General features: G+C 38.0%; 1 protein-coding gene across 3 annotated transcripts in view; it reads left to right on the top strand.

Annotated features, from left to right (window-relative positions):
- Positions 1-23,481, top strand: part of akap1b (A-kinase anchoring protein 1b) — a 48,659-nt gene extending 25,178 nt beyond the window's left edge. The window contains exons 5-12 of one of the 3 annotated variants that reach the window (XM_088346263.1): positions 4,027-4,154; positions 11,352-11,529; positions 13,045-13,195; positions 20,242-20,309; positions 21,122-21,201; positions 21,280-21,345; positions 23,194-23,294; positions 23,409-23,481. In XM_088346263.1, the coding sequence (XP_088202389.1) occupies positions 4,027-4,154; positions 11,352-11,529; positions 13,045-13,195; positions 20,242-20,309; positions 21,122-21,201; positions 21,280-21,345; positions 23,194-23,256 (734 nt within the window). In that variant the 3' untranslated portion in view covers positions 23,257-23,294; positions 23,409-23,481. Of the gene's footprint in view, positions 1-4,026; positions 4,155-11,351; positions 11,530-13,044; positions 13,196-20,241; positions 20,310-21,121; positions 21,202-21,279; positions 21,346-23,193 lie in introns of all 3 variants that reach the window. The other 2 variants (XM_088346262.1, XM_088346264.1) reach the window with 2 other exon arrangements.
- The last annotated feature ends 834 nt before the right edge of the window (positions 23,482-24,315 follow it).

The raw sequence follows: 24,315 nt of genomic DNA, 5'->3' as shown, positions 1-24,315 counted from the left end.
CCCCGCTTGTTTACAGCATACACCAGCCTATGACGGTCACTAAGAGTTCCACCCACCGAACACACCCAGCCCTCTTCCGCAATGACCGTGTGTTGTGTAGTTCAGATCAAATGCTCAATGACAATCCGCTAAGTACTGAAACCGCAAAGAGTAACCCACAATAGTCAAGTCACATTTATTTATATAGCCCTTAATCACAAAAATGTCTTAAAGGACTGCACAGGATTACAAGTCTCTGATCTTAAACCAACATGTAGGCAAGGAACAACCTCAAAACCTCAGCCTGAGGAAAAAGACAAACCTTGAGAGGGGACCTCACAAGTGGTAATCCCCCTTTCAGGATGACCAGGGTGAATTAGATTTAGCATTACAGAACACAAACATAGTTAACACTAGGTAACATGTTGAAAATTTGTCTGGAAAGTGCATGACAGCAACGACACCCCCAGCCTGTAAACTAGTCCAGAAAGTCTGACGGCCACGACGCAGCTTCTCTTCTCTGCCAGCTGGTAAATGCAGGCGTTGACATGCTTCCGAGATTACTTTGATAGAGGGTCTTCCAACCTTTTTCCAAGCTAGATACTTTACGTTTCTAATTAGCGCAAAGGGCAACCAGTTTGCTAAGCATTTCTAAGATAGCAACTAGGCTAGATGGCTTGCTGAATAGCTAAAAATAAAGTCACTTGATAGTTTGCTAGAAAGGTAAACAGGTAAAATAAACTAAAAGGACGCTAAATAGCTTGATAAAAGAATAAACTACCGTATTTTCTGCACTATAAGGCACACAGTGTTATAAGATGCACCTTCAATGAATGATATATTTTAAAATTATAAGGCGCTATAAGTGATGCTGGTTTAAGATCCGGTAATTGTGCAATTTTGTAATTGTAATCCTGTGCAGTCCTTCAAGAGACATTTTCGTGATTAAGGGCTATTTACGGTAAATAAATGTGACTTGACTTGACTACAGTAGAGGTTGTAGTTACGTTATGTTACCTCTAGATGGTGCCGCGCCAAAGAGAATGTCAACAAAACAGTCAGATAGGTCAGTCAAAGTTAATTGATAACAAACGAGCTTTCCACAACTCCATTCACTCCCAAAATAAATACAGCTGTTTTATTTTTTTCTCTGAGGTAAAGCATTTTCGTGACACATCTTTAACATCTTTGAACAACAGCAAGGCATAACATTTTACTTTTCCTCCATTTAGTCAACACGCAAAAAAACGTCTGATACTGTTATGGTAAATAAAAACGTTAGTGCAATCACAATATAGTGACACTCGTAATGTGCAAATCATTAACAGTAAAGCAATAACATAATAACTGTAAAATGTAAAACGTTGTAGTGGGTTTTACATAATTCACCCATGGAACCATTGTTCAGTTAGCGAGTTCCTAGGGGGACTCTTAATTCTGCCGGCTCGAGCCACTCTTGTGTTCGATTCATTAATGTTGAACTCTCTCCCTCCTGCTCTATTGCCGTGTTCTACTGCGTGACTGATCGCCTTGAGTTTAAACTCTGCGTTGTAAGCGTGTCTCTTAATAGGAGCCATTTCAGGGTCTTTATACAAACGCACAAATAAAAGAGAATCGTTGTTTAATATTTCCCAGTATGCACAGCGCACTTCTACGCGAAAAATTGAGTCGGTGGCCGCTTCTCTTAGTTGCGAGACCTTGTAATTCAATATTGATCCATATGTAAGGCGCACGGGATTATAAGGCGCATAGTCAGCTTTTTTTTTTTTTAAATCTGATTTTATGTGCGCCTTATAGTGCGGAAAATACGGTAAAAAAATTAAAAGGGAGCTAAATAGCTTGCTAAAAGAGTAAATAGCCAGATAGAAAGCTAAAAAAAAGTTTAGCTTGATAACTACCAAAAAATGTAAAATGTTAGCTAAACACCACGCAAAAGTGCAAAAAGCTAGCTCGATAGAAGAAGAATATAGTAGATGGCTATAAAGGTATGAAGATTGCTTAAAAGCCAGGTGGTGAGCTTAAAAAAAATGCACATTTTTTGCTCATTCACTTCATTAGACCCATAAATTGGCATTTAGTTTTTTGTCAGGTTAAAAACAATTTCCGGATGAAATAAGAGACTTTTAAGTTACAATAAACTCGTTTAGTACAAAAAAGAAAGCACATTGAAACAAGGCAAAATTGCATTCTAGAATTGAACTGAAGTACTTCCGCAGACTGAAGTGTGAGCCTCCTTTTATGCGGTCTCGTGGATTCTGATTGAAGGATAGAATAACCACGTGCTCGTAAAAGGATTCTGATTGGACAATTTATTTGGTTACATGGTGTGACATACACTGCTGGCCACTAAAAAGCACTCCAACCTAACTATAAACATGGAAATAATTTAGTACACTCTTCCACTGGAGGGCAAGCTAACGTGACAATGTACTTGAAGTCTGTACCTTTTTCTAACAAATTCCCTTGAATGATTCATGTTATACACTACAGCAGTTCGTTAGAGAATAGATAGGAGTCTTGAGAAAATTGCCAGTGGCCTTCACGTTGTAGATGGGTTGGCAAAAGAAGTTCCCTGCACCTGTTTGATAACAGATATGAGTCGAACAGTGAGTTTCTGAATTATAGCTTTTAATTAGAGATACATTATTTTGGCTTGGGAACCTTATTGTCCTGACCTTGAAGGTACTTAACTGGTTTTGAGTACTATATGGAAATATACAAACGTGTAAAGATATGTAGTATAAAGTATATATTGGGTTTAAAATATAGAATATAGTTTAAAGCACACTTATACCTTAAATAACGTCCCTTACAATTTCGTAATATAATGAATAGGAAGAAATGAATTTGTTAAATAAACAAATTGATCCATTCTACGCTCTAAAATTGCTTTAAAAGATTTATCAATACTTAATTATTTGAATTTTTAAAATAACAGTTATGTTATTACTTTGTTACTAGGTTATTTATTAAAAATGGGGTTAAATGGACTCAGTCAACGTATAAAACATTTTACCAGAATATCACAATGACCCAGCACTGGTGAGCTATTTTCAGAACAAGTCTGCTGGCATGTCAACTGTTCTTAATGAGCACCAAATTTAAGACCGGGGTCATGTCAAGTCACATTTATTTGTATAGCCCTCTAAGACTGCACAAGTTACCATCCCCTGATCTTAAACCAACATGTGGGCAAGAAAAAACTATCAGGAAGAGGAAAATAAATGTTGAGAAAGGGCATCAAATGTGGTAATCCCTTTCCAGGATAATCAGGGTGCAATAGATTTAGCATTGGGTAACAGTACACCAAACATAGTGAACATCACTTAAAAAAAAAACAATAGGTAATATGTTAATGTGTCCAGAAAGTGCATGACAGCAACACGACGCCTTAAGCCTGTAAAATAGCCCAAAAAGTCCATGACAGCCACGACGCAGCTTCCCATCTCTGCCGGCTGGTCGATGCAGTTGTTGACATGCTTCAGGTCCAGATGCTGGTCCGCTGACTTCTCGTATCGTCCTTCTCATTCGTATCACACCAACCAGGCAGTTGGAAAAAGACAGGAAAAGTAAAGTATGAGGTGGGCATTGATCATAAGCTATTGAAAAGAAGTGGGTCTTAAGTCTAGATTTAAAAACTTCCACTTAAGTTGCAGATCTTATCGCTGAGAGCAGAGCATTCCACAGCCTCGCTGCCCCGATGGAAAACACTCTCAAGCCTGGAGACTTCTTCTTGACTCTTGGAGTCACAAGTAGAACAGCATTTCTGAGCGGAGGCTCAGTTTAGGAACATAGGGGGAATCAAATCAGAGAGATAAGAGGGTGCAAGTCCATGTAAACATTTGTATGTTAGTAAGAGAACCTCAAAGTCACATTTTAAGCAAACTGGGAGCTAGTGCAAGTTAGCTAATATAGAAGTAGAATGCTCAACTTTTTTTGTCGTAGTCAAAAGTCCACCAGTGAACCAACTGGAAACTTTTGATTCTAGATATCGGGAGGGATTGAAATGAATTCCTCATTAATTTCATATTGGATTTTTCTCCCCAGGTATGCAACAGCAAGTTGACAAAGCCCTGTCTCTGATTGGTAAGAAGTTTAGAAATATGGATATGACGAACTTGTACGCTCCCCCGCAACCTCCACTAACGCTGCCATCACTCCCTATGACTTCATGGGTAAGGCTGCCTTTGTCTTTGATTACTCTTCTTGACTTTAACGGTATGGTAAAATTCTTTCTTCTCAAGGGAAATATAATGTTAAGTTTCAAAGTAATTTATCAAACTATCTCAAACTGGGTGAGCAGTTGTTCAACACCTTTTCGTTCCTGTAAAATTTGCCTAAAATCTAAGAAGGAAAGGTAAATTGAATGCTGCTCTTGAACCGTGTGGAGAATATGGATGGTTTTGGTCTTTCTTGATAGATAACTTGTTGACCATTTCTACCCAACTAAAATAATAATTGCAAGTGCTACTAACATTGAGTAATCTGAGTTTGGTCACACAGAAATAGAAAGTCCTCATTCTTTCCTGGATTCTTTTTTTTTTTTATGTCTGCAAATGAATGTAGCATGGGCACCTTAGCTGGAAAATAGTTAAGGCAATAAATAGCTTGCAGCCTTACCTTGTATCTTGTAAAATTTGATCTAAAGTTGAAAAACTAAATATTGTATTCTACAAATTTTAGGTGAACATTTGAAAACGATCAGTTCACAGCCCTAAAAACTTTGCATTTGTGTATTTTACTTTGGCGAATTTTTTGACAAAATGTTAACAAGTCCTGGAAGCGTTATATATCGTAGATGTAAACTTGCGTGTTTGTAACTACAGCACCTTAAAAAAACAATATACAATTAGGAGCTCTGATAACATTAAATTGTAGCGTGGTATTCCTTAGACGTTGTTCAATAAAGGGTAGGGCAGTGAGGGGTAGAGAGAGATAAAGATTGAAGGGGGAAGAGAGGTGAACATCGAAGGGGGGGAAGCAAGGTACAGATTGGAGAGGTAAAGCACAAAGAGGGTGAGCGAGAAAGGTAGAACACAAAAAGGGCGAGCGCGAGAGGTAAAGCATGAGAGAGGCACTTGAAAGGGGAATTAATTACTCTTTAATGTATGTTTCAGGGCGGAACAGTGGATAAGTGGTTAGCACGTCAGCCCCACTGTTCAGAGAACTAGGGTTCAAATCTTGCTGCCCACCTCCCTGTGTGGAGTTTGCATGTTCTCCCTATGTTGCGTGGGTTTCTAACGGGCATCCCGGTTTCCTCCCACATTCTAAAAAAGTGCATGGCCAATTGGCGCATCCAAATCGTCCCTAGCGTATTAGAGGTAAGATCGAGTCTTAAAAAAAAAAAAAACAGTGAGGTTTCAATCTTGCATGTATTGAAACCTGACTTGACTCGGACAAACTAACTTGATTGACAGGAACGCGCCCGAAGCAAACACAAAATTTTATAATTTTGTCAGGCTGCTGCCAGACCAATAAGCTTGATTTTGCAGGGGGTGATAAGCCAGAGAAAAAAAATTCATTTTATTTGTGAGGACTCGAGATGTACAAGTTTCAACACTTCTCTTTATGAAAATTTTAATAGCTTTCAGTTTTCAAGTTTCACTTCATCCCCTTGTATTCTGGGCAGGGAAAAAAAACGTAACGTTTCTTTAGGTCAAGATGATCCAAATATTTTCAGGAACAAGATAAATGCATTTCAGCAACGAAATATCGCTCGGACATAGAACAGGAGGCCAGACAACGAAAGTGAAAGAGCTCTTGATGCGCACTTGCCTAGAAATAATGTGGAGAAATACTGGAGCCTGTTAGTCTTCAAATTGATTAATGCAACTCTAATAAATGAGAAGATATATGAAGTTTCTATAGTCTAAAAATTGAAAATAAAAGTAAACTAGGCAATTCCTGAGGCAATTGTGTGAGTTGTGCTGGATCTGCAAGATGTTACCAGTATATAACTGGTTATGTGCATGTAACTGTTAGCATAAAGATTTTAAACTCCCTGAGATGTATCTGTAATTTTTATCTTAAACCCCATTCATGTCTAAGGGCCAAAAAATCGTGGATTTTGGAGCACTGCGTTGTTGCGGTAACCGCTGTCGCTAACAAAATACATAGCACTTGGTATATAAATCGTTGGGCTACTCTCAAAGCTCTGGGAGGAAAAGCGAGCGAAACCTTTTGTCAGAAGATGGGAAGATAAATTTAATAAAACTGAGGAAAATGGGCTGTGCTGGCTTCACAAACCATTGCCACTGTGCTTACAGCATTGGTGGCTATTGGTTGTGCTGTTTAAGCCTGCACAACTAATGATCGAGCAGAAGCACAAACTAGTTAATAAACAACATCATTGCTTGTTTAATTTTTTTCCATTCAAACACACAAAAAACACTTTTTAAAGAGCATCAAACAAAATAAATAGGAACTGGAATAAGTTTTTAGAAGTAAAAAAAAAGTCCCACTTACTAAGAACAGTCCTGCTGTAAAGAGTAATTTAACATAATATCTAAATAAACAAGCTAGATGGAATACTACTTCACTACTACAAAAAATTGAATAACCAAACAAAGTTTACCATACGTAAAAATAAGCCTACCAATAACTACAGATGACTTGAATAAAAAAACGCTAGTGTTTAAATAAAACAATAGCTCGGCGTAATACAATAAATTTTGAACAAATATAGTTTACAAATTGTGCAGTTATGCACTGATGCTACTAGGGCTGCACAATTAAGGAAAAAAACCTAATTGCGATTTTTTTTTTTTTTTCTCCTTCTCCCCAGGCCTAAATTGCAATTTCGATGCGGTTTTCGATTAAAAAAAAGTGCATTATCTGTACTTTTTTTTTTTTTTTCCTCGGGGAGAACATAAAGTAACATGCACACATAACTTGAGATAACATACTAAGAGACAGAATATACGACTGTTATAAAATATCAACTATAGATGTTCAAATAAAAACGAATTGCAGTTGAATATATGGTCTTTCTTATCATTATACAAAAGGACAACAAAATAGGGGGGGCTATACCTTTCGGTGTAAGAAAACGATTAAGAGACTGGCAAGCTACGTGCTATTTGGGTCCCCGCGAGTTCTGATGATTAAAATACAAGAGTCACAAATATAGCCGTTTTCGACTAGTGGTAGCTCAAAGTTGTCCGCTTTATTGGTAATGGATTTGGCGTTTGTGACGAGCCACGTTCGGCAGTGGTGGCTTAAGAGTTGTCAGCTTAGCCATCCGACGCTGCCTCAGTCAATTACCGAACACAATAATAATAATCCAGGGAGCACCCGCTGGTGATCAGCTTTGCCTTGCGCTTTTCAGACTTGCCTCAGTCTGTTTAATTAATTTATTTTCAATGTAACGAGCTGGTTAAGCCACGAGCTGTGCCGTTTGTTTTGGTGGACATTTGTGTACTGCCTACTGGCAACTTACACCACGTGAATGGCCGGCGATGTTAAACCCCGATATGTGACAATTCTTGTTGGCCAAATACTCCGTCAAGTAAATAACACAGTGGAACTATGAATCCTTGAAAAAAAAAACGGTAGTTTGCGGTTACGCTATCGCACTACGTCACATCGTGATATGGATTCAATTTTAGTTCATCTAGTAGCCCTAGACGCTACGATGGGTAAAGTACAACGCGGGTTACAGTATTAGCATCATTTAGTGCACAGGTCTCAAACACGCGGGCATCGGGACAGATCAAGCCCACCAAGGGTTTTAATCCGGCACATAAAACACTGATAGAAGCACAAGAGAGAAACACACTGCAGTTTTACAGTAGTTTGCGAAACTATTTGGCCCCCTTCAACTTTGACCTTCTGCCACATTCAGACTTCAAACATAAAGATATAAAACTAATTTCTTGTGAAGGATCAACAATAAGTGGGACACACTTAATTGGAAATTTTAAAATTATTCAACCCCATTGAGTTAATACTTTGTAGCCCCACCTTTTGCTGCGATTACAGCTGCAAGTCGCTTGAGGTATGTCGATTTTTGCAATGTGCAAAACTGATATTTTTGTCCATTCCTCCTTGCAAAACAGCTCAAGCTAAGTGAGGTTGGATGGAAAGTGTTTGTGAACAGCAGTTTTCAGTTCTTTCCGCAGAATATCACTTGGATTGAGATCTGGACTTTGACTTGGCCATTCTAACACCTTTATATGTTTTTAGGTGAACCATTCCATTGTTTGCTTTGTTTTGGATCTTTGTCTTGTTGGTAGACAAATCTCCATCCCAGTCTCAGGTCTTTTGCGGACACATCAGGTTTTCTTCCAGAATGGTCATGTATTTGGCTCCATCCATCTTCCCATCAATTTTAACCATCTTGCCTGTCCCTGCTGAAGAAAAGCAGGCCCAAACCATAATGCTGGCACCACCATGTTTGACTGTGAGGATGGTGTGTTGAGGGTGAGGAGCTGTGCTCCTTTTACAACAAACATAACTTCTCATCGTTGCCAAAAAGTTCGATTTTGGTCTCATCTGACCAGAGCACCTTCTTCCAGATGTTTGGTGTGTCTCCCAGGTGCCTTGTGGAAAACTTTAAACAACACTTTTTATGGATATCTTTAAGAAATGGATTCCTTCTTGCCACTCTTCCATAAAGGCCAGATTTATGCAGTATACGACCGATTGTTGTCCTATGGATAGATTCTCCCACCTCTGCAGCTCATCCAAAGTGATCATGGGCCTCTTGGCTCCATCTCTGATCAGATTTCTCCTTGTATGAGCTGAAAGTTTAGGGGGACGGCCCGATCTTGGTAGATTTACAGTGGTCTGATACTCCTTCGATTTCAATATTATTGCTGCACAGTGCTCCTTGGGCTGTCTAGAGCTTGGGAAATCTTTTTGTATCCAAATCCAGCCTTAAATTTCTCCACAACAATATCTCGGACCTGCCTGGTTGGTTCCCCGTTCTTCATGATGCTCTCTGCACTTTAAACAGACCTCTTAGACCAGGGATGTCAAACTCAATTGCACAAGGGGCCAAAATTCAAAACACACTTAAGGTCGCGGGCCAACCAGGATAAACATTTATTGAACACACTTAAACATAATGTTTTTGGAACATAAATATGAATAAAAACAGACAGGAATAATAAATTTAAACCTTAAATCACTCATACAGTATTTATTATTTTGCTGTAAATAAAGATATCCTGTTAAATTATACAACTTAGAACTTAACTTAAACTACTTAACATTAAAATACCATTCAAATTATTTAGCTTCTATGTCAATGTATTTTTTTTTTAAAAAACTTAAATATCCCAAAAGATTTAGATCTCCTTAATATATCTCCTGTCAAAAGTAGAAATATGAAAATGCTACACAAATTATTTTGTAAAAACGTCACAACATTCTGAGAACAGGGAGCCTGTGTGCTTACCTTTGGTGCAGACGGAGTAGGGCGAGATGGGAGGGAGTGCTTGCACTTTTTGCATAGCTCCACCCATTCCTTCCACTCATCCAATCAAATAACTTAAGTTCTCTTCCGGTGTTTTGGCGTATTTACAATTTGTTCCGTGGATTCTTAAAAAAGTATCTGAACACTGAACACAGATAATATTGTGAGCTTTTATATAAAGGATTCTTTAGCGTTGTACAGCCAAAACGAGTTTTTTTTTTTGTGTGACACCTTGACTGTAAATTGTAGTGAAAACGTGAAAAGTACTGCTTTGTAATTCAGATTTGGTTGGGCTTTGCGTGTATCTGAACAGGATCATTGGCTCAAGTTTTGAACGAGATGGAAAAAATTTGCATGCAATTAAATTTGTCTCTGAGACATAGGTACTCATAGAAAGAGCCATATCTGGCTCGCGAGACATAGGTTCCTGACCCCTGGTATATAGTATAAGTATACGTCATATATGAAGGAATGGGTACAGTGACTAAATGTCAGAATATGATGTCCAGGGATAGATAGATAGATAGATAGATAGATACTTTATTCATCCCCGTAGGGAAATTCACACTTCCAGCAGTCTACCCCGTTGTTTATTAACAGATTAACATGATGCCCTAGGGTGCTTGTAGCGGAGCGGATGACGTCACGCCAGTCCAAAAGTTCGACATTCCTGCGGCAGATGGAAATCTTTTCTTTGTGAAAATCCAGGGATACACGACCTCGTGTTAGCAAGTCCGCCTCCTCTCCGATTCCCCCCGGCTTTCGTGTCTCTGTTTAGCGACGTTGAAGCCTGATTTCTCCAGGTAGCTCCGGGTGGCTACACGTTAACGTCCGGAATGATAAACGTGAGCCACGTTTCCGCAAAACACAGCAACTGCGTTCCCTGTGCGCTTCGATGTTTTCCACCCGCACTCGATGATCTTATTTGGTCGTGAGTTCGCATTTACCATAAGACGGCGTTCATATTGACGGGCCATTAATAACAATAATGTAAAATGGTCTTGCGGGCCGGGTATGATTAAACGGCGGGCCGGGAGTTTGACACATGTGTCTTAGACTATCACAGTGCAGGTGCATTTATACACTTGATTACACACAGGTGGATTCCATTTATCCTCGTCAGTCATTTAGATCAACATTGAATCATTCAGAGATCCTCACTGAACTTCTGGACAGTTTGCTGCACTGAAGGTAAAGGGGCTGAATAATTTTGCACACCAACTTTTTCGTTTTTATTTGTTAGAAAAAAGTTTAAAGTATCCAATAAGATGTGTTCAACTTAATGATTGTGTCCCACTTATTGTTGATGCGTCACAAGAAATTAGTTTTATATCTTGATGTTTGAAGTCTGAAATGTGGCAAAAGGTCACAAAGTTCAAGGGGGCCAAATAGTTTCGCCAGCATCTCTTTATATGTCCACTTAATGTCACGCAAGCCAGGCACCACTCGCAAAGCAACTGCAGTAGTTTTTTTCTTCCTCTCCCTCTTCTCTTTCTCTACTTTTCTCTCCCTCTTTTTCTCTTTCTCACCCTCTAACTTTCTCTCACTTTTTCTCTTTCTCTTTTCTCATTTTTTCTTTTTTGCGCTTTCCTTTTTCTTTTTCTAACCCCTTTTCTTTTTCTTTCTCGCTTTCTCTATTTTTCTCTCGCTCTCAAACATGCTAGTTCTAGTCCCGTGAGATTTCTTTTCTTGCATGTGGCCCTCAGCTTAAATGACTTGGACATCCCTGATTTAGTGCCACCGTTTAAACGTGTATGCAGGCTTTCTAAGGCACATGCTTCAAAATAACTGCATTCTTTTAACTCGCCACTTGATAACACTAAATAATTCACACTACTTTAAAATCAATAGCTGTATACAAATAAATACATGAAATTCATCCTTGTTAAGTCTGCAATAGTTTGATTGCTCTAATTTCCGTTTTTCATGTGAATATTGTCTTTTTGTCATCTAGCTTCTCTTGCCCAGTGGCGTACCCATTGAAGTGATAGTGGTGAATATTGTATCAGCCGGACACGTCTTTGTCCAGCAGCACACTCATCCCACCTACCATGCTCTTAGAAGCCTTGACCACCAGATGTTTTTGTGCTACTCCCAGCCAGGCACACCGACCCTTCCTTCACCAGCTGAAGGTAAAAAGACTCAGTAAAGAAAAAAAAAGGCTGTTGGCGGGGGCTTCTAACTTTTTCCTGAAAGGAGCCCACATAAGGTTCTCCTTGTCTGAGAGGGGGGGGCTGAGGTCTACGCACAACAAAAAAGTGACGATTGCAGGGCGCCTATATTTGAAAGTTAATAGTTCTCCATAAAGCCACAATCAAATGACCCTTCTGAATGCTTCACAGAACAAAAGTCCGCTAATCCATTACACCATAACTGAAACGTAAACTAACAAAAGAACTCTGTATTTGTCACAGAAAATAAATTATAGAATTTATGAAATAAATAATAGCCAAATACCATTCTGTGGGTTCTACACAGCAAAAAGCCAATGCAACATTAACTTTGTTTTAACGATTCCAATATCAGCTTATTTGGCAGTACTGGACTACCAGTGGTATAGATTACTTTTGTAAAGGCAGAATTTATTTATGAAGAAAAGCAACATCTTCAGTGTTCCTGAGATTGTATTATGTTTTTAATGTTTTTCAACCTGTCCAGTGACTATTAATGGTCTATTTTGACGAGTATGTTTGCATTTTAGAGTGATTCATTCTCGGTTGTTGCAGAAATTACTGCAGGTTTCTAAAACGTCAATTTGTAGAGTTAAAAAAAACAAACCGAAATTCCTTTAGATATATTTGATTTGCCAAAGCACAGTATTTAAATTGTGACTAAAACTGCTTGAGAATAAACAATTGGTTACAGGTAGCAGGGCTCAATGTTTTCAAAACTGATTATCCATGAAGAAATTGTGATTCTTATTTCTATTTTATTTTAGACATCAGTCTTCTGTCTTCATAAAAACAGATGCAATAAAACACGCAAAATAGAGGTGCATACAATACAAAATCGAACTTCCAGCAATGTCCGGATATTTTTCGTCTTCCCGAAAAAAAGGTTCGTATCTACCATTTTACGTAAGTCGAATACTTGTAAGTAGGGGAGTATCTGTACTATTTCTGCTACTTGTTTACTTTAACTGTTTAACACGGATAAACGGCAAGCCAAACTCTTCATTAGCCAGCGAACAAGAGCACTTGCTTCTTTAATGTCTCAAATTTCATTTCATAAATAAGAGTGAAACTGTTAATAAAGGGTACATCTTTAGCTTCAGTGATTGAGATTAAACTCGTCAATGTTAAAGACAGGCTGATTATTGACACCGATATTTGGGAATTTGACAAATATTATGAAGCCGATATTAAGCACAACACAAATATTTTTTCCTCTCTTGCCTCTGTCTCTGACGCCAACCACCCTGCGCTTTGATTGGACAGTGATATTTCCGACTGACCAATCTTTGCGCTAATATGATAATATAGTCATGTATATTGCTCCCATAGTTCATTTTACGCTACACAAAAATGGGCGTTATAAAGGAATAAATACACGCCCCCGACCACCCCTCCCCCAACCCCCGACGCCCTCCCCCAACATCACTTGTGCTTACCAGATTGTGCATATAAACTGTCTCTGTCTTTATCTAGTGGGAGTGATATGTGCTGCTCCGGCAGTGGAAGGAGCCTGGTGGAGAGCTCAGGTCATCAGCTTCTATAAAGATTCAAGTGAAGTTGAAATAAGATACGTTGATTATGGAGGCTATGACAGAGTAAAGACGGACTCATTACGGCAAATAAGGTATGAGTAAATAGAAGAATAACTTTTCAACTAGAAGTCCCAAATATGAAACATTTATTAAATGGTCTGACTTACCAAAGCACTTTACAATGTGCTACACGCACACACGCGCACACACACACACACACACACACACACACACAAAGAGCGGCGTCAGCCATGCACTGCGCCTACCTGGTTATCAGGGACATTACAGTAGAGGTATAGTGTCTTGCACAGCACTGTGACAGCACTCTAACTCCTTAGCTTTTGTATTCTTTATTTTTTCTTAATTTCTTTGGTCTCTTTCTGATTGGCTTTTCTGCCTTTTTTATATATATTTTGAGTTTTTCTTTATTCCTTTTCTTGTTTTTAGATGTATTCTTTGTCTTTTGCCTGTTTTAAAACTTTTTTTTCATTTTCCAAATAGGTTTCTTTTTGTTCCATTTTTTTCTTGGGTTTTCTCTTTTCTTTTTCAGTTTTTTTTTTCCTTTTTTTTTTTTCAAAAAATGGAAAAATAGCGTTTGGCCGTTTGAGTCTCCGTAATTTTGATTCTTCCTTGTGCTTTTTGTTACACTAACAATACAGCAACATCTGGTGGTCAAACCATACACACTTTAATGCTCGACTAATCTTTGTTCTCCTGCCAAAATGTGAGATAACACACTGGCAGTTTAATTCCAGTCAGGGGGAGAAAAAACGATAAATCCTATGCAAGGAACTCTGACAAGCTTTAACTAATTAAATATCTTCAAGTAAAGAAAGTACTAAAAAAATGTCATGTAAGAACGTGGCAAATCTACCAAATGAATTACAAAACCGTTCTAGAAGTATGAAACTCTATTGACAGGAATAGAAAAGCAGGCGGCTCAGTGGCTGTTTGGTTAGCGCGTCCATTGCACAGTTCTGAAGTCATGGGTTCGAATCAACCTACCAGCCTCCTGTGTAGAGTTTGCATGTTCTTCCCATGTCTGCATGGGTTTTCTTGGGGAATTCCGTCCACATTCCAAAAATATGCATGGCAGTTTAATTGTGACTCCAAATTGTCTAGTCGTATATGTTAGCATGTGGATGGTTGTCTCTCTGTGTGCCCTACAACTGTCTGGTAAATGGGGGTTGACAGGTGCTTAAAATCCTTGCAAATGTTTGAATTTGATTTTTGTGTTTTGAATTTTTGAAAAGTGATTGAAATTTAGATGGATTGCCTGTAAATGTGTGTCATTATTGCCATGTTTCTTAGATTAGGTGTTAACATAAGGGTTTTTACCTTATTTTATGGTTCCGAAAAAAAAGTTTGAAGCTCAGGTTTAGGCTACTTACTAGGGTATTAAACTGAACTTTAGGGTTAGTAACTACAATTAGTTTCATATTAGGCTTCTAAACTGAATGCAGGGTTCCAAAGAACTATTAGCGCTAAGGTTACAGTTGGGCTGCAAGATTTAGAATTTTTTTTTTTTTTTTTTTTTTTTTTTTTTTTTTAAATAACTTAATTGCGATTTTTCAGACCAGTATTGCGATTTCAATGCCATTTTTGATGTTTTTTTTAGTCAGTGTCTGAAATAACGTCTGCCCGGACGACCAGTGCGTGCATCTTTTACGTCGGGCGTACAAGTTACACAACGTCTCTGCCCGGGTGGCCGACCACTTTTTTAAGGGCGGGGGAAAAAAACTTTCATTTTTTATTTTTATTTTTTTAAATTTATTTTCAAATCAAACGTTTGCTTTATTCAGATTTGGAAATCTTCGTTCGGTTTGGAAATTTAGGAATTTCGGTTCGTTTGGCTGCTGAGTTTGAAAATTGCCTATCAGAAGCCTGCATCAAATAACTTCGTGCTTCTGCACTTACCCGAGCATTATAAGGTCGTGCATTTGCATATCATTTTCCAAAGTAGACGCACAGAGAACGCATGAAAAATGGATAACTTGTTAGGAATCGAGCCAAAACCTCAGACCCAGAAGAAAAATTCGAAAGAAGCTAACTAAATTTATTACTCTACAAAACGTAAACGTACATTAAAACCATCGTGGAAATAGTTCACGTGGCTTTGCAAACATTGCATGAATGAAGATGAGTAAATACAGGTACACACTGATGGCAGATGGAAAACAGATGTCATATACATGCAACGAATGTTATAAATAGATTTATAATAAACTTAAATTTAAAATGTTGTTCTGTTATATATTCTGATTATCAATCCTTAATACTTTCCAACAACGGTTTTTTTGCTATTAGTCGTCTTATTGCATTTCAAGTTGTGAAAAATGGGCAGGCAACTTTTCTAACATTCTATCTATCTACCATGGTCATATCCCTCAAGAGGGGTGACTGACAGCAAGACAAACACATACAATAACAACAGGCAACTTGATGGCTGGGCAGGCAACTTTTCAGAGTTGTCTGACCTGGTTTCCGCTAACTTTTTGTGATGAGTTTCAAACACTGCTTTAGTGCTAGTTTGTTTTTTGTTAATACTCAACCATATTGAAATGTTAAACCTAGAAAAAACTGCACAATCTTCTGGCAAGCTTTGTTAATCAAGTCAATTCCTCAATTGATATAGGTATCTACCCACCTATGAAATGCACTTCAAGCTCGTTAAAATAGTAGTGTAGACATTTTGAAACATTTCTACATTTGAGACAGCAAAACAGCGAACATAAATATTAAAAAAAAAAAAAAAAAATAGGAACTCTAAGAAATGTAAGGAAATATGCACACTATAAAAGGTAAACATTGCACACACAAAAAACACACTTTTAAGGCTGTATACGTGACATGTCTGCAATTAGTGTAATTAACATTTTATATGTGCTACTGCAGCGTGTTCATCAGTGCAAAAACATTTTAGTATTAATTCCAACCCACCATTCGTGCTAACTTATTAACTCTACTGCTACTATTTTTTACTCTTATTATAGAATTTCACTTATTAACTTGCATGAAATAAAAAGTGTTACCTCTAATCAATAATGCAGTTTTGGGATTGAACACTATTAGACATTTTAGCTAGAAAGAACAACTTGTCCACCATTGCAGGTTTGAGAAAACCACTGTCACATGTTGTGATGTTCCCAATTGCACTGAAAAGGTGCTGAGAAGGGGGAGCATGTTGCTGGCACACACACATATTTGAACGTAATCGAACGGTAAATCCCCCCCCTCGCGTGAACGCGCATTCTGCTGCGCTTCCAACAAAAGTTATCGTATTCTATATAAAACGCATATTAAAACAATAAAGTGAGCTAATTATAACAATTGGGAGATCCTAGTCTATATAACACGTTTATTTAAATAATAAAGTGCAATCGTATTCTACAAAATGCGTTTGTTAACGCGGATGACAACAAAAGCGATCGCAGCAGAATGTGCGTTCACGCGAGGGGGTGGGGGGGTTAGGTTGTTGCGTAGGAGTTGGATTTGGGCACAACACCGGCTCGGAAGCTTTTATACCCGTGGTCCACACGAGAAAATGACGCAGAAATGATGCGATGAGGAAGCGGAACAGTCGCTGGCGTCTTTTTTGCGGCCATACCACCGATGAACAACGGGTTGGCCAATTTTGCGCATTTTCCATCGTGGGCAACCACGGGCGAAAAAAAATCGCAAAATTTTGGCCGTGATTCAGCCGCAAATGTCTGTGTGATCGGCCCCTAAGAGAAAAAAGGTTACTGTCTCCTCCATTTCTTGTTTCACTGTTCCCAATTCTGTCAATATTCTCTTGACTGATATCACCTATGAATCTTGCTTCTCGTAGCGAAGCAATGTCCAGAAGGTCCTGTGTGGCTTGGTCATTACAGGGTTTCTCCAAGTAACTGAATACTTTGAACTTGATTTCTTTTGTCAACTCGATTCAATCTTCTTTTTCAGCTAGAGTTGTATTTTTTAGTAGATAAACTGTGTCCATTTTACCTCTGAAAAGTAATTTTTTTGCTAAGAGTATTCTTTTATTTTCTTCAACACGTGTTTTCCTAGCCTCCGCGATCTGCTGAAGAATTTCTCAGTCGTTTTTTTTTTGTACCGGAATTGTTGCAGTTATCACTTTCTGCCTTATGTTTCGACTTATTGCTGACACTGAAGAAATTTCCAATTTTGTGTTGATTTTCACCTTCACTCGAAGACAAACACCAAAACAATGGCGTAATCTCGAGATCGGCGTGCGGACCAACACTCGAACCACGAGACCAAAATAACAAGTCATTTTGACCTTTTTCCAGCTATGGGAAAAAGGATCAAACAGTTCCATTTCCTTAAAAATAATCACATATTACAATACACGGCATTTCAAAAAGGGTTAAAAGTAAGAGACAAAGAAGGTGCATCTACAAGTGGACTGGGAGGTAAACAAACCTCCATCAAAGCAGCATTTGCACGCTGTACGAAAATAGTCACTTGCGGTTCCTTTTTTCACAGTATTCTCTGAAAAATAATAGTAATTTAGAAATATAGTGAAGTTGACACGTCTATACAAATGCACACTAAATATTATGGTAAAAATTAAAACAATTGCCAAACATTGCAGTCTTCTCCAGTCATTTAGATCCACAGCTTTATTTATATTTGCAGCATTGTATGTAGTGATGTACATTTGTTTGGTTTCATCCAAGATCCAGGAAATCGGGGTGTCTTCAAGAGTATTTGCGATATTTGTTTTCTCCATGCTGCTCTTGCGCAGTTCAGCTTCCATTTTAGCCCTGCATTCGGCGTACATTTCAGGAATGGCCACTTGAGTAAAAAGTCTTTGAGGGAAGGGCATATTTTGTATCCATTGTGTGCAAAAGATTACGAAAGCCTTTCCCCGAAACTGTTAAGCGGAAGCATTTCTTTGATGATATAGCAGGTCACAGCATTGGTTATTTCTTCGTGCCTTTGCGAACTATTTTCGTACAGCGTGCAAATGCTGCTTTGGTGGAGGTTTGTTTACCTTCCAGTCCACTTGTAGATGCACCTTCTTTGTCTTTTACTTTTAACCCTTTTTGAAATGCCGTGTATTGTAATATGTGATTATTTCTAAGGTGCTGGTACAAATTGTTTCCTCTGGACCTAGCGACTGCGCAAAACCAAATTCTGCAACTAATGTTTTTCTTCGGTTCCACGTCCCTTTGTCAAAACCGAAATAGGTCCAAACAAGTGATGTACTGCCCTTTTTCGGTGCAAGCTTAGTTTCTTTCTCGTTTGTTGACTCTGGGACTATGGTTACGGATTCCGCCATGACGACTCAATGAGCTCACACGGTGGGTGTGGCATAGTGTGATTCTTGCAAACTAAATTGGCTAGCGCTATTATTAAAACTTCCCTCTGATATGCCAGCGCTTTTATAACTCGAACAGTAACAATTGTGGTTGCCCAAAACTCACTCACTACAAATCTTTGAGAAAAAAAAACGGTGCTTTGCGTTTCACTACACCCAGGGATCAGAATTATCCGCGGATTTCCGCTGTTTTTGAACCCCAAAGGTCATTTCCGTAAATCGTCTAAATTCGATGAGAAAATATTTTGGGGGGGTGAGGTATGATACGTGACTGTTTCATCACACAACGTGGTTTAGCTAACAAATAGATCGACTCCTACCATTGGTCGATGGGTTCGCTGATAACCAATCAGCGGAGCTTTTGTTCAGAGCATTGGCTTTCTCAAACATGACGCTCCTTCCGTTTTTTTCAAACGGTGAAATGAGTGTTTGAAAAAGTAAATATGAAAATACTAAGAAAAGAAGACGAGGCTTTTGTCTCCAAGATTGATAAAGGAATCGAGAATAAATTTAAGTGATCATGGCTGGAGAAGACTGTCACAGTAAATGTTAAAATCGGCGCAAAGCTCGAGGAAGTTACAGAAACTTTGAGCCAATTCATCGCAAAGTGTGATGTTCCAGGGAAAGCAAAGTGTCTATACTGTGTCGATCTGATCAATTATGGTATGCGAGGTTGTGTGCCACTGATCGATCATGCTAAAATGAACAAGCACAAAGCAAAAATAGCTTGCCGGTGATCAAATTATGCACTCGGATCCGCATTTAAAATGCAGTGAAACTAACAGTAACACCACCGGTTCAACATTATTGGCCGTTCCAAATCCTTCCACTTCAAATACTAGCAGCTGTGTGACAGAAAATCCCAATCTGAGGTATTTATAAATCTATTTATTTATGAAATGATTTCATCTTTTGTGTTTATACAATATTTAGAACAGGATAAACAAAATTTAAAATTTGTTATAAACATGATTAAAATAAATTATTTTGTATCATCATGATCATGTTCAATATTACAAATGCTTTTAATGTCAATATTTTATTTTTTTAATTTATTTATATATATATATATATATATATATATATATATATATATATATATATATATATATATATAAAATACATGGTTTCTGTTTTGTTGGATTTAATTCATTCTAGTGCAATTTTCACATAGCAAATAAGATAAATGCTGTTGGCCCCCCTGAGCCCCCCACCGGGCACCGCCCTGGACCCTGGCTATTTCAGCTGAAAATGAAAATCTCCATTCTGATCCCTGTACATCACATCGTGATGTCGATTCTATTTGGGTTGATCGTGCAGCTCTAGGTTAGTTTTAAATAGGGTTTGGGCAAGGGTTAGGGGCTAGGGTTTGTCCTGTAGGTTAGGGTTTCAAACAGCTTTTTGGGATCCAAAACTGGAGTATGGAGATTGAGTTAGGGATTGAAACTATGGTTTAGGCTCCTGTTCTTGTGATTGTCACTGGATTTTTTCTTTTAATGGTACTGGAAAAATGATAAAATTGGGTTTAAAGTCTTCAAAAAAGTGCTGGAATTTGCTCATGAAAAGGCACAGAACCATGTATCTTAAAATACATTTTCAGTTTAGGTAAATGCAACCATACCCGATGTAATGATAAATGAATAAAAACATTTAAGCTTTTCAATTAAATGACTTGTCGGATAATGTACTTTTCTGCAGCTTTAAAGAATATTACATCAAGGAATGCAACATTGCAGAAATGTGTTTTTTTGCCATCATATATAGAAGACCTTAAACATGGCACTCACTATTCAACATGATTTCCCTTTCTCCTAGGTCAGATTTTGTAACCTTACCATTTCAAGGGGCTGAAGTTTTACTTGACAACATCACCCCCCTGCCAGGTATGCTGTGTTGACACTAACCTTTTTGCAAAACACATAACTGATGGAAAACTTGTTTTTATAGTGGTACCTCTACTTATGAATTTAATTCGTTCTGGGAGTAGCCTTATAAGTGGAGACACTTTGAATGTAAGTGCGCCAATCCGTTCCAAGCCCCGTGTATGTATAAATTTTTGAATAAATCATAAAAGAACATGTAACAAATGCATGTAAACCTAAAACGAGAGGCACATATTGTGAAAAAACAAAGAATGAAGGGGGAAAAAAACCTTTAAACTGGCTTATTTGTTAACTCGCCCTCAACAGTGTTTTTTGCCTCAAGCTTCTTGAAAAACTGACTAAATAACACCGCTAATTTTTAATTATCATGGCGATTTGCGAAATCACACAAACGCTTCGCTTTTTTAAATCTTTCTATTATCTCTTGCTTTGTTTCGATGGCCAGAAAGTCTCTTCTTCTTTTTTCTCCTGGTCCACTTTTCTGAATGTCTTTTATGGGCTGCATTGTGAATGATGGCTCTTTGCAGCCATACCGTATAATAGACTGTTGACAGAGCGGGAAGGGGACAACAAGAGAATGCCGGGATTCGCGCATACGCACCTATTTGCCAGGTAGAACTCTGGGAGCGGCGAAAGGCTGTGCGCACTGTATTTTTGACTTTATATCCTGAAACGCCTTTGTCACTACAGTAGAGGTAATATTTTCCTGTTCAGGTGCTTTGTAACATGAAACTTTTGGATGTAGAAACATTTTTAAGTAGAGGTACCACGGTATTATGAAATATTTTTCTAATGTCAACACACTAAATGAGTGCCAGGAGAGGAAGGTTTTTCATCAGAGGCCACAACAGCATTTGAAGAGATGACAAGTGGAGCTGCATTGCTTGCCCAAGTAAACTTTCAGTAGATTCCCCCAAATTGTCGGCAAAATGTCATTAATTTGCAATGTGTTTGTCATGTATTTTTTAAGGTCTCAAACTACGATAACAATACCGGCCTTCCACTGGTTCATCTGTGGAACGTGGTGGGAGAGGAGGTACGACGCCAAAATAATGAGCATATTTGAATTGCAGGGTTGATGGGATTTCGTAAGTTGATCGGCTTTGCAAAAACTGTTAACATTTTTTTTTGTTTTAAACAGACTACTTTTGCCATGAATTACCCAGAAAATTAGATATTTATTTCTAAAACGCTGAAGTTAGGATTTGAGGAATTTTGAGAGGAACACAAGTGGTTAATTATCACCTCTCATCACAATCATTTAATTTATATTTTCAGTTGTACTATTGGGTGAGATTAATGTGCTTGAGTTGCAACCTAATAGCGTTTTTGTCAAGTTGTCTCATGATTTATGGAACCTCATTTAGAAGGCAGAAGAACATTGATAGCTTTTAGTAATACACAACCACGTGTTCACAATATTTTGTTTTAATTATAAACCGTGACCAGCTCGGTGGCCTTGGGAGTATGGCGCCCGCCCGGAGACTGGGAGGTTGTGGTTCAAGCCTCGGCCGAGTCATAACTGACTTGAACATTGGTACCTGTTGCCTCCCTGCTTGGCGTTCAGCTTTAGGGGTTGGAATTGGGGGGTTTGGTCACCTAATGACTCTCAACACCTCAGTTGGGTTGAGCGAGGGGGCTGGGAATCCCCTCCCAAAAAGAGTCAGAAATGACTCTAGCCACCTCCCACTAGGGGGATATGGCTGAGGTGTAATATATATATATATATATATATATATATATATATAAAATTATAAACCGTGCTAGGCATGTTAATTTAAAAGTTATTATAGTTACTACTTCCAAAAAGTAACTGAATTAATCTAGTAAATAACTAGTTACTAGGGAAAGTAACAATTTGTGTTATGTTTAAAAAAAGTTGTCAAATAATTTAAAAATTTTTGAGCAGTATTAAATTTGAATAATAAACACATAAGTAGTTGTGTTATAGAACCTTGTAATATTCATAAGATCAGGTAATGATGTAATTGCAATCCTGTGCAGTCCTTTGAGACATTTTTGTGATAAAGAGCTATATAAATAAATGTGACTTGACTTGAATGTGACTATTCATTGCCCCTCACCAGCAACAGATTTTTTTGTACATTTTAAGTTCAACCAAAGTAAAAAAATCGAATTAAAAAAAATCAAATTAGCATGTACATATAAACATGCACAAAAACGTGCGTGGACACGCACACCACTGGTACGTAGAAGATTACCCCATTCCTGAAAAAATCTAACGTAATTTATAACAGCATAATTCCCAACTCTGATTTCAAATTGCATCAGTTATCAGAAGGTGGTCTGTTTCCATTTTCGGGCATGATGGAATACTGTACAACCTAAATACTTAACCCTATTTTAACTAGGCCAATCCTATGTGATTTTGATAGCAGTGGAGACTCTAAAAACCTTTCAAGATCACTGTTTTATAGGATGCCAAATGGTTATTTTTAGTGATATTGCACATTGTTGTTCATTGTTTAGACTATTATGAACTGTTAACATCACTTCTGGCCAATTGTGTGGCTGTTCTTCAATATTGTAACCCTTTAGGACAGATCTGCTTTTGTAATCTAGGAAATTTAAAAAATAAAATAAGATATTATCGAAGGTTTGGGCTCCAAGTTTTCCTTACAAGCTCAAAATCCTTCGATATCTTTGTTTTGGGTTGCTGATAAACTTGAAACTTATTTTGGTAATTAAAGTCACCTGTGGTTGAGTTGGCTGCTAAATGCTCCTCGGAAATCAGTGTCTGAGCTCTAAATTGAATAATACCTCTGCGTTATCATGCCCTAGATAATTTCAAATAAGCATAAAAACTACTCGCTTGCTTTTCAGCTTATATGTCTAAATAAAGTTGTTTTCCCTCCTTTTTCAGGTAATTTCAATAAACCGCAGGCTTGCAGAGAGGGGTTTAGGTGTATGGGTGGATGGATTTTGAGCAATCATCAGTGGAAGGAAGACTCACAACTGTTTTTGGTTTGTTTTGGTTTTCATTTTTTTCCTTTATTTTCTTTCAAAAGAAAAAACATTTTTTCAAGCAGTCTTTGAGAATGACACTGCTATAAAATAACAACTTTTTCTTTGTTCAAGCGTGGAAAGAAGAGGAACCTTGTACATGCAAAAAGGCGTCTATATTGTGATTTAAATAAAGATTCAACGGTTAGTTTTTCTTCCCTTGCCTTTTGCACTGACCTTTGGGACATTGTCTTTCAGTTGTCATGTTGTGTGATGAAATAATTGTCAGACTATATAGATGCTGGGAAACCTTAAATATCACCTCAACTATAGCATTTGGTCTGTTGATGTCATAGTTGTTCGCATTTTTGTCTGCTTTAACTCTGAAAACAGTAATGAAAGTTGATGGAAAGCAGTCAAAGCATGTAAACTACCTTTGGAAAGATTGTGTAAGCACAATCTGCTTTGCTGAAAATTCTGCATTTACGTCATGATCACGTAATGCACTAATCTATAAAATGTTACTTTTAAGACGGGGGTGTCGAACTCATTTGAGCTCGGGGGGACATGTGGTAGAGGAAAAACTCAGGGGCTGGAATAGTGGATTTAAGAGGGCAAGAGAAAACGAAAACAAAAAAAACAGGAGAATTGGAAAGCTAAAGAGAAAGAACCAGCAAGAACAAGAGATGGAAAGAGCGAGCGTGATAGAAATAGATAGAAATAGAGATGGAGAAAAAGAGAGGGATATAAAGAACAAGACAAATAGAGCAAACGCGAAGGGGAGCAAAAGGAGGGAATGAAAGGGACACGGAATGAAAAAGACTAAGAGAGAGAAAATAACACAGCTCCAGTTGCTTTGCAAGTGGCCCCTGGCATCAAGTGGACATATTTCAAACGGCAATCTGTCTAATTTGTCTCTTGTGCTACTCTGGGTGTTGTCTCGCCGACCGAATTAAAACCCTTGGCAGGCCTGACCTGTCCTCCTGGCCTCAAGCTTGATAACTAATCAAAATCTATTCTTTTTTTATTTTTCTCCAATTGT

Source organism: Urocampus carinirostris, chromosome 10 (assembly GCF_059441175.1).
Source record: "Urocampus carinirostris isolate Australia breed hairy pipefish chromosome 10, RoL_Ucar_1.0, whole genome shotgun sequence".
NCBI classification, from domain to species: Eukaryota; Metazoa; Chordata; class Actinopteri; order Syngnathiformes; family Syngnathidae; genus Urocampus; species Urocampus carinirostris.
Note: the sequence above shows the minus strand (reverse complement) of the source record. Positions and strands in the feature narration are given on the sequence as shown.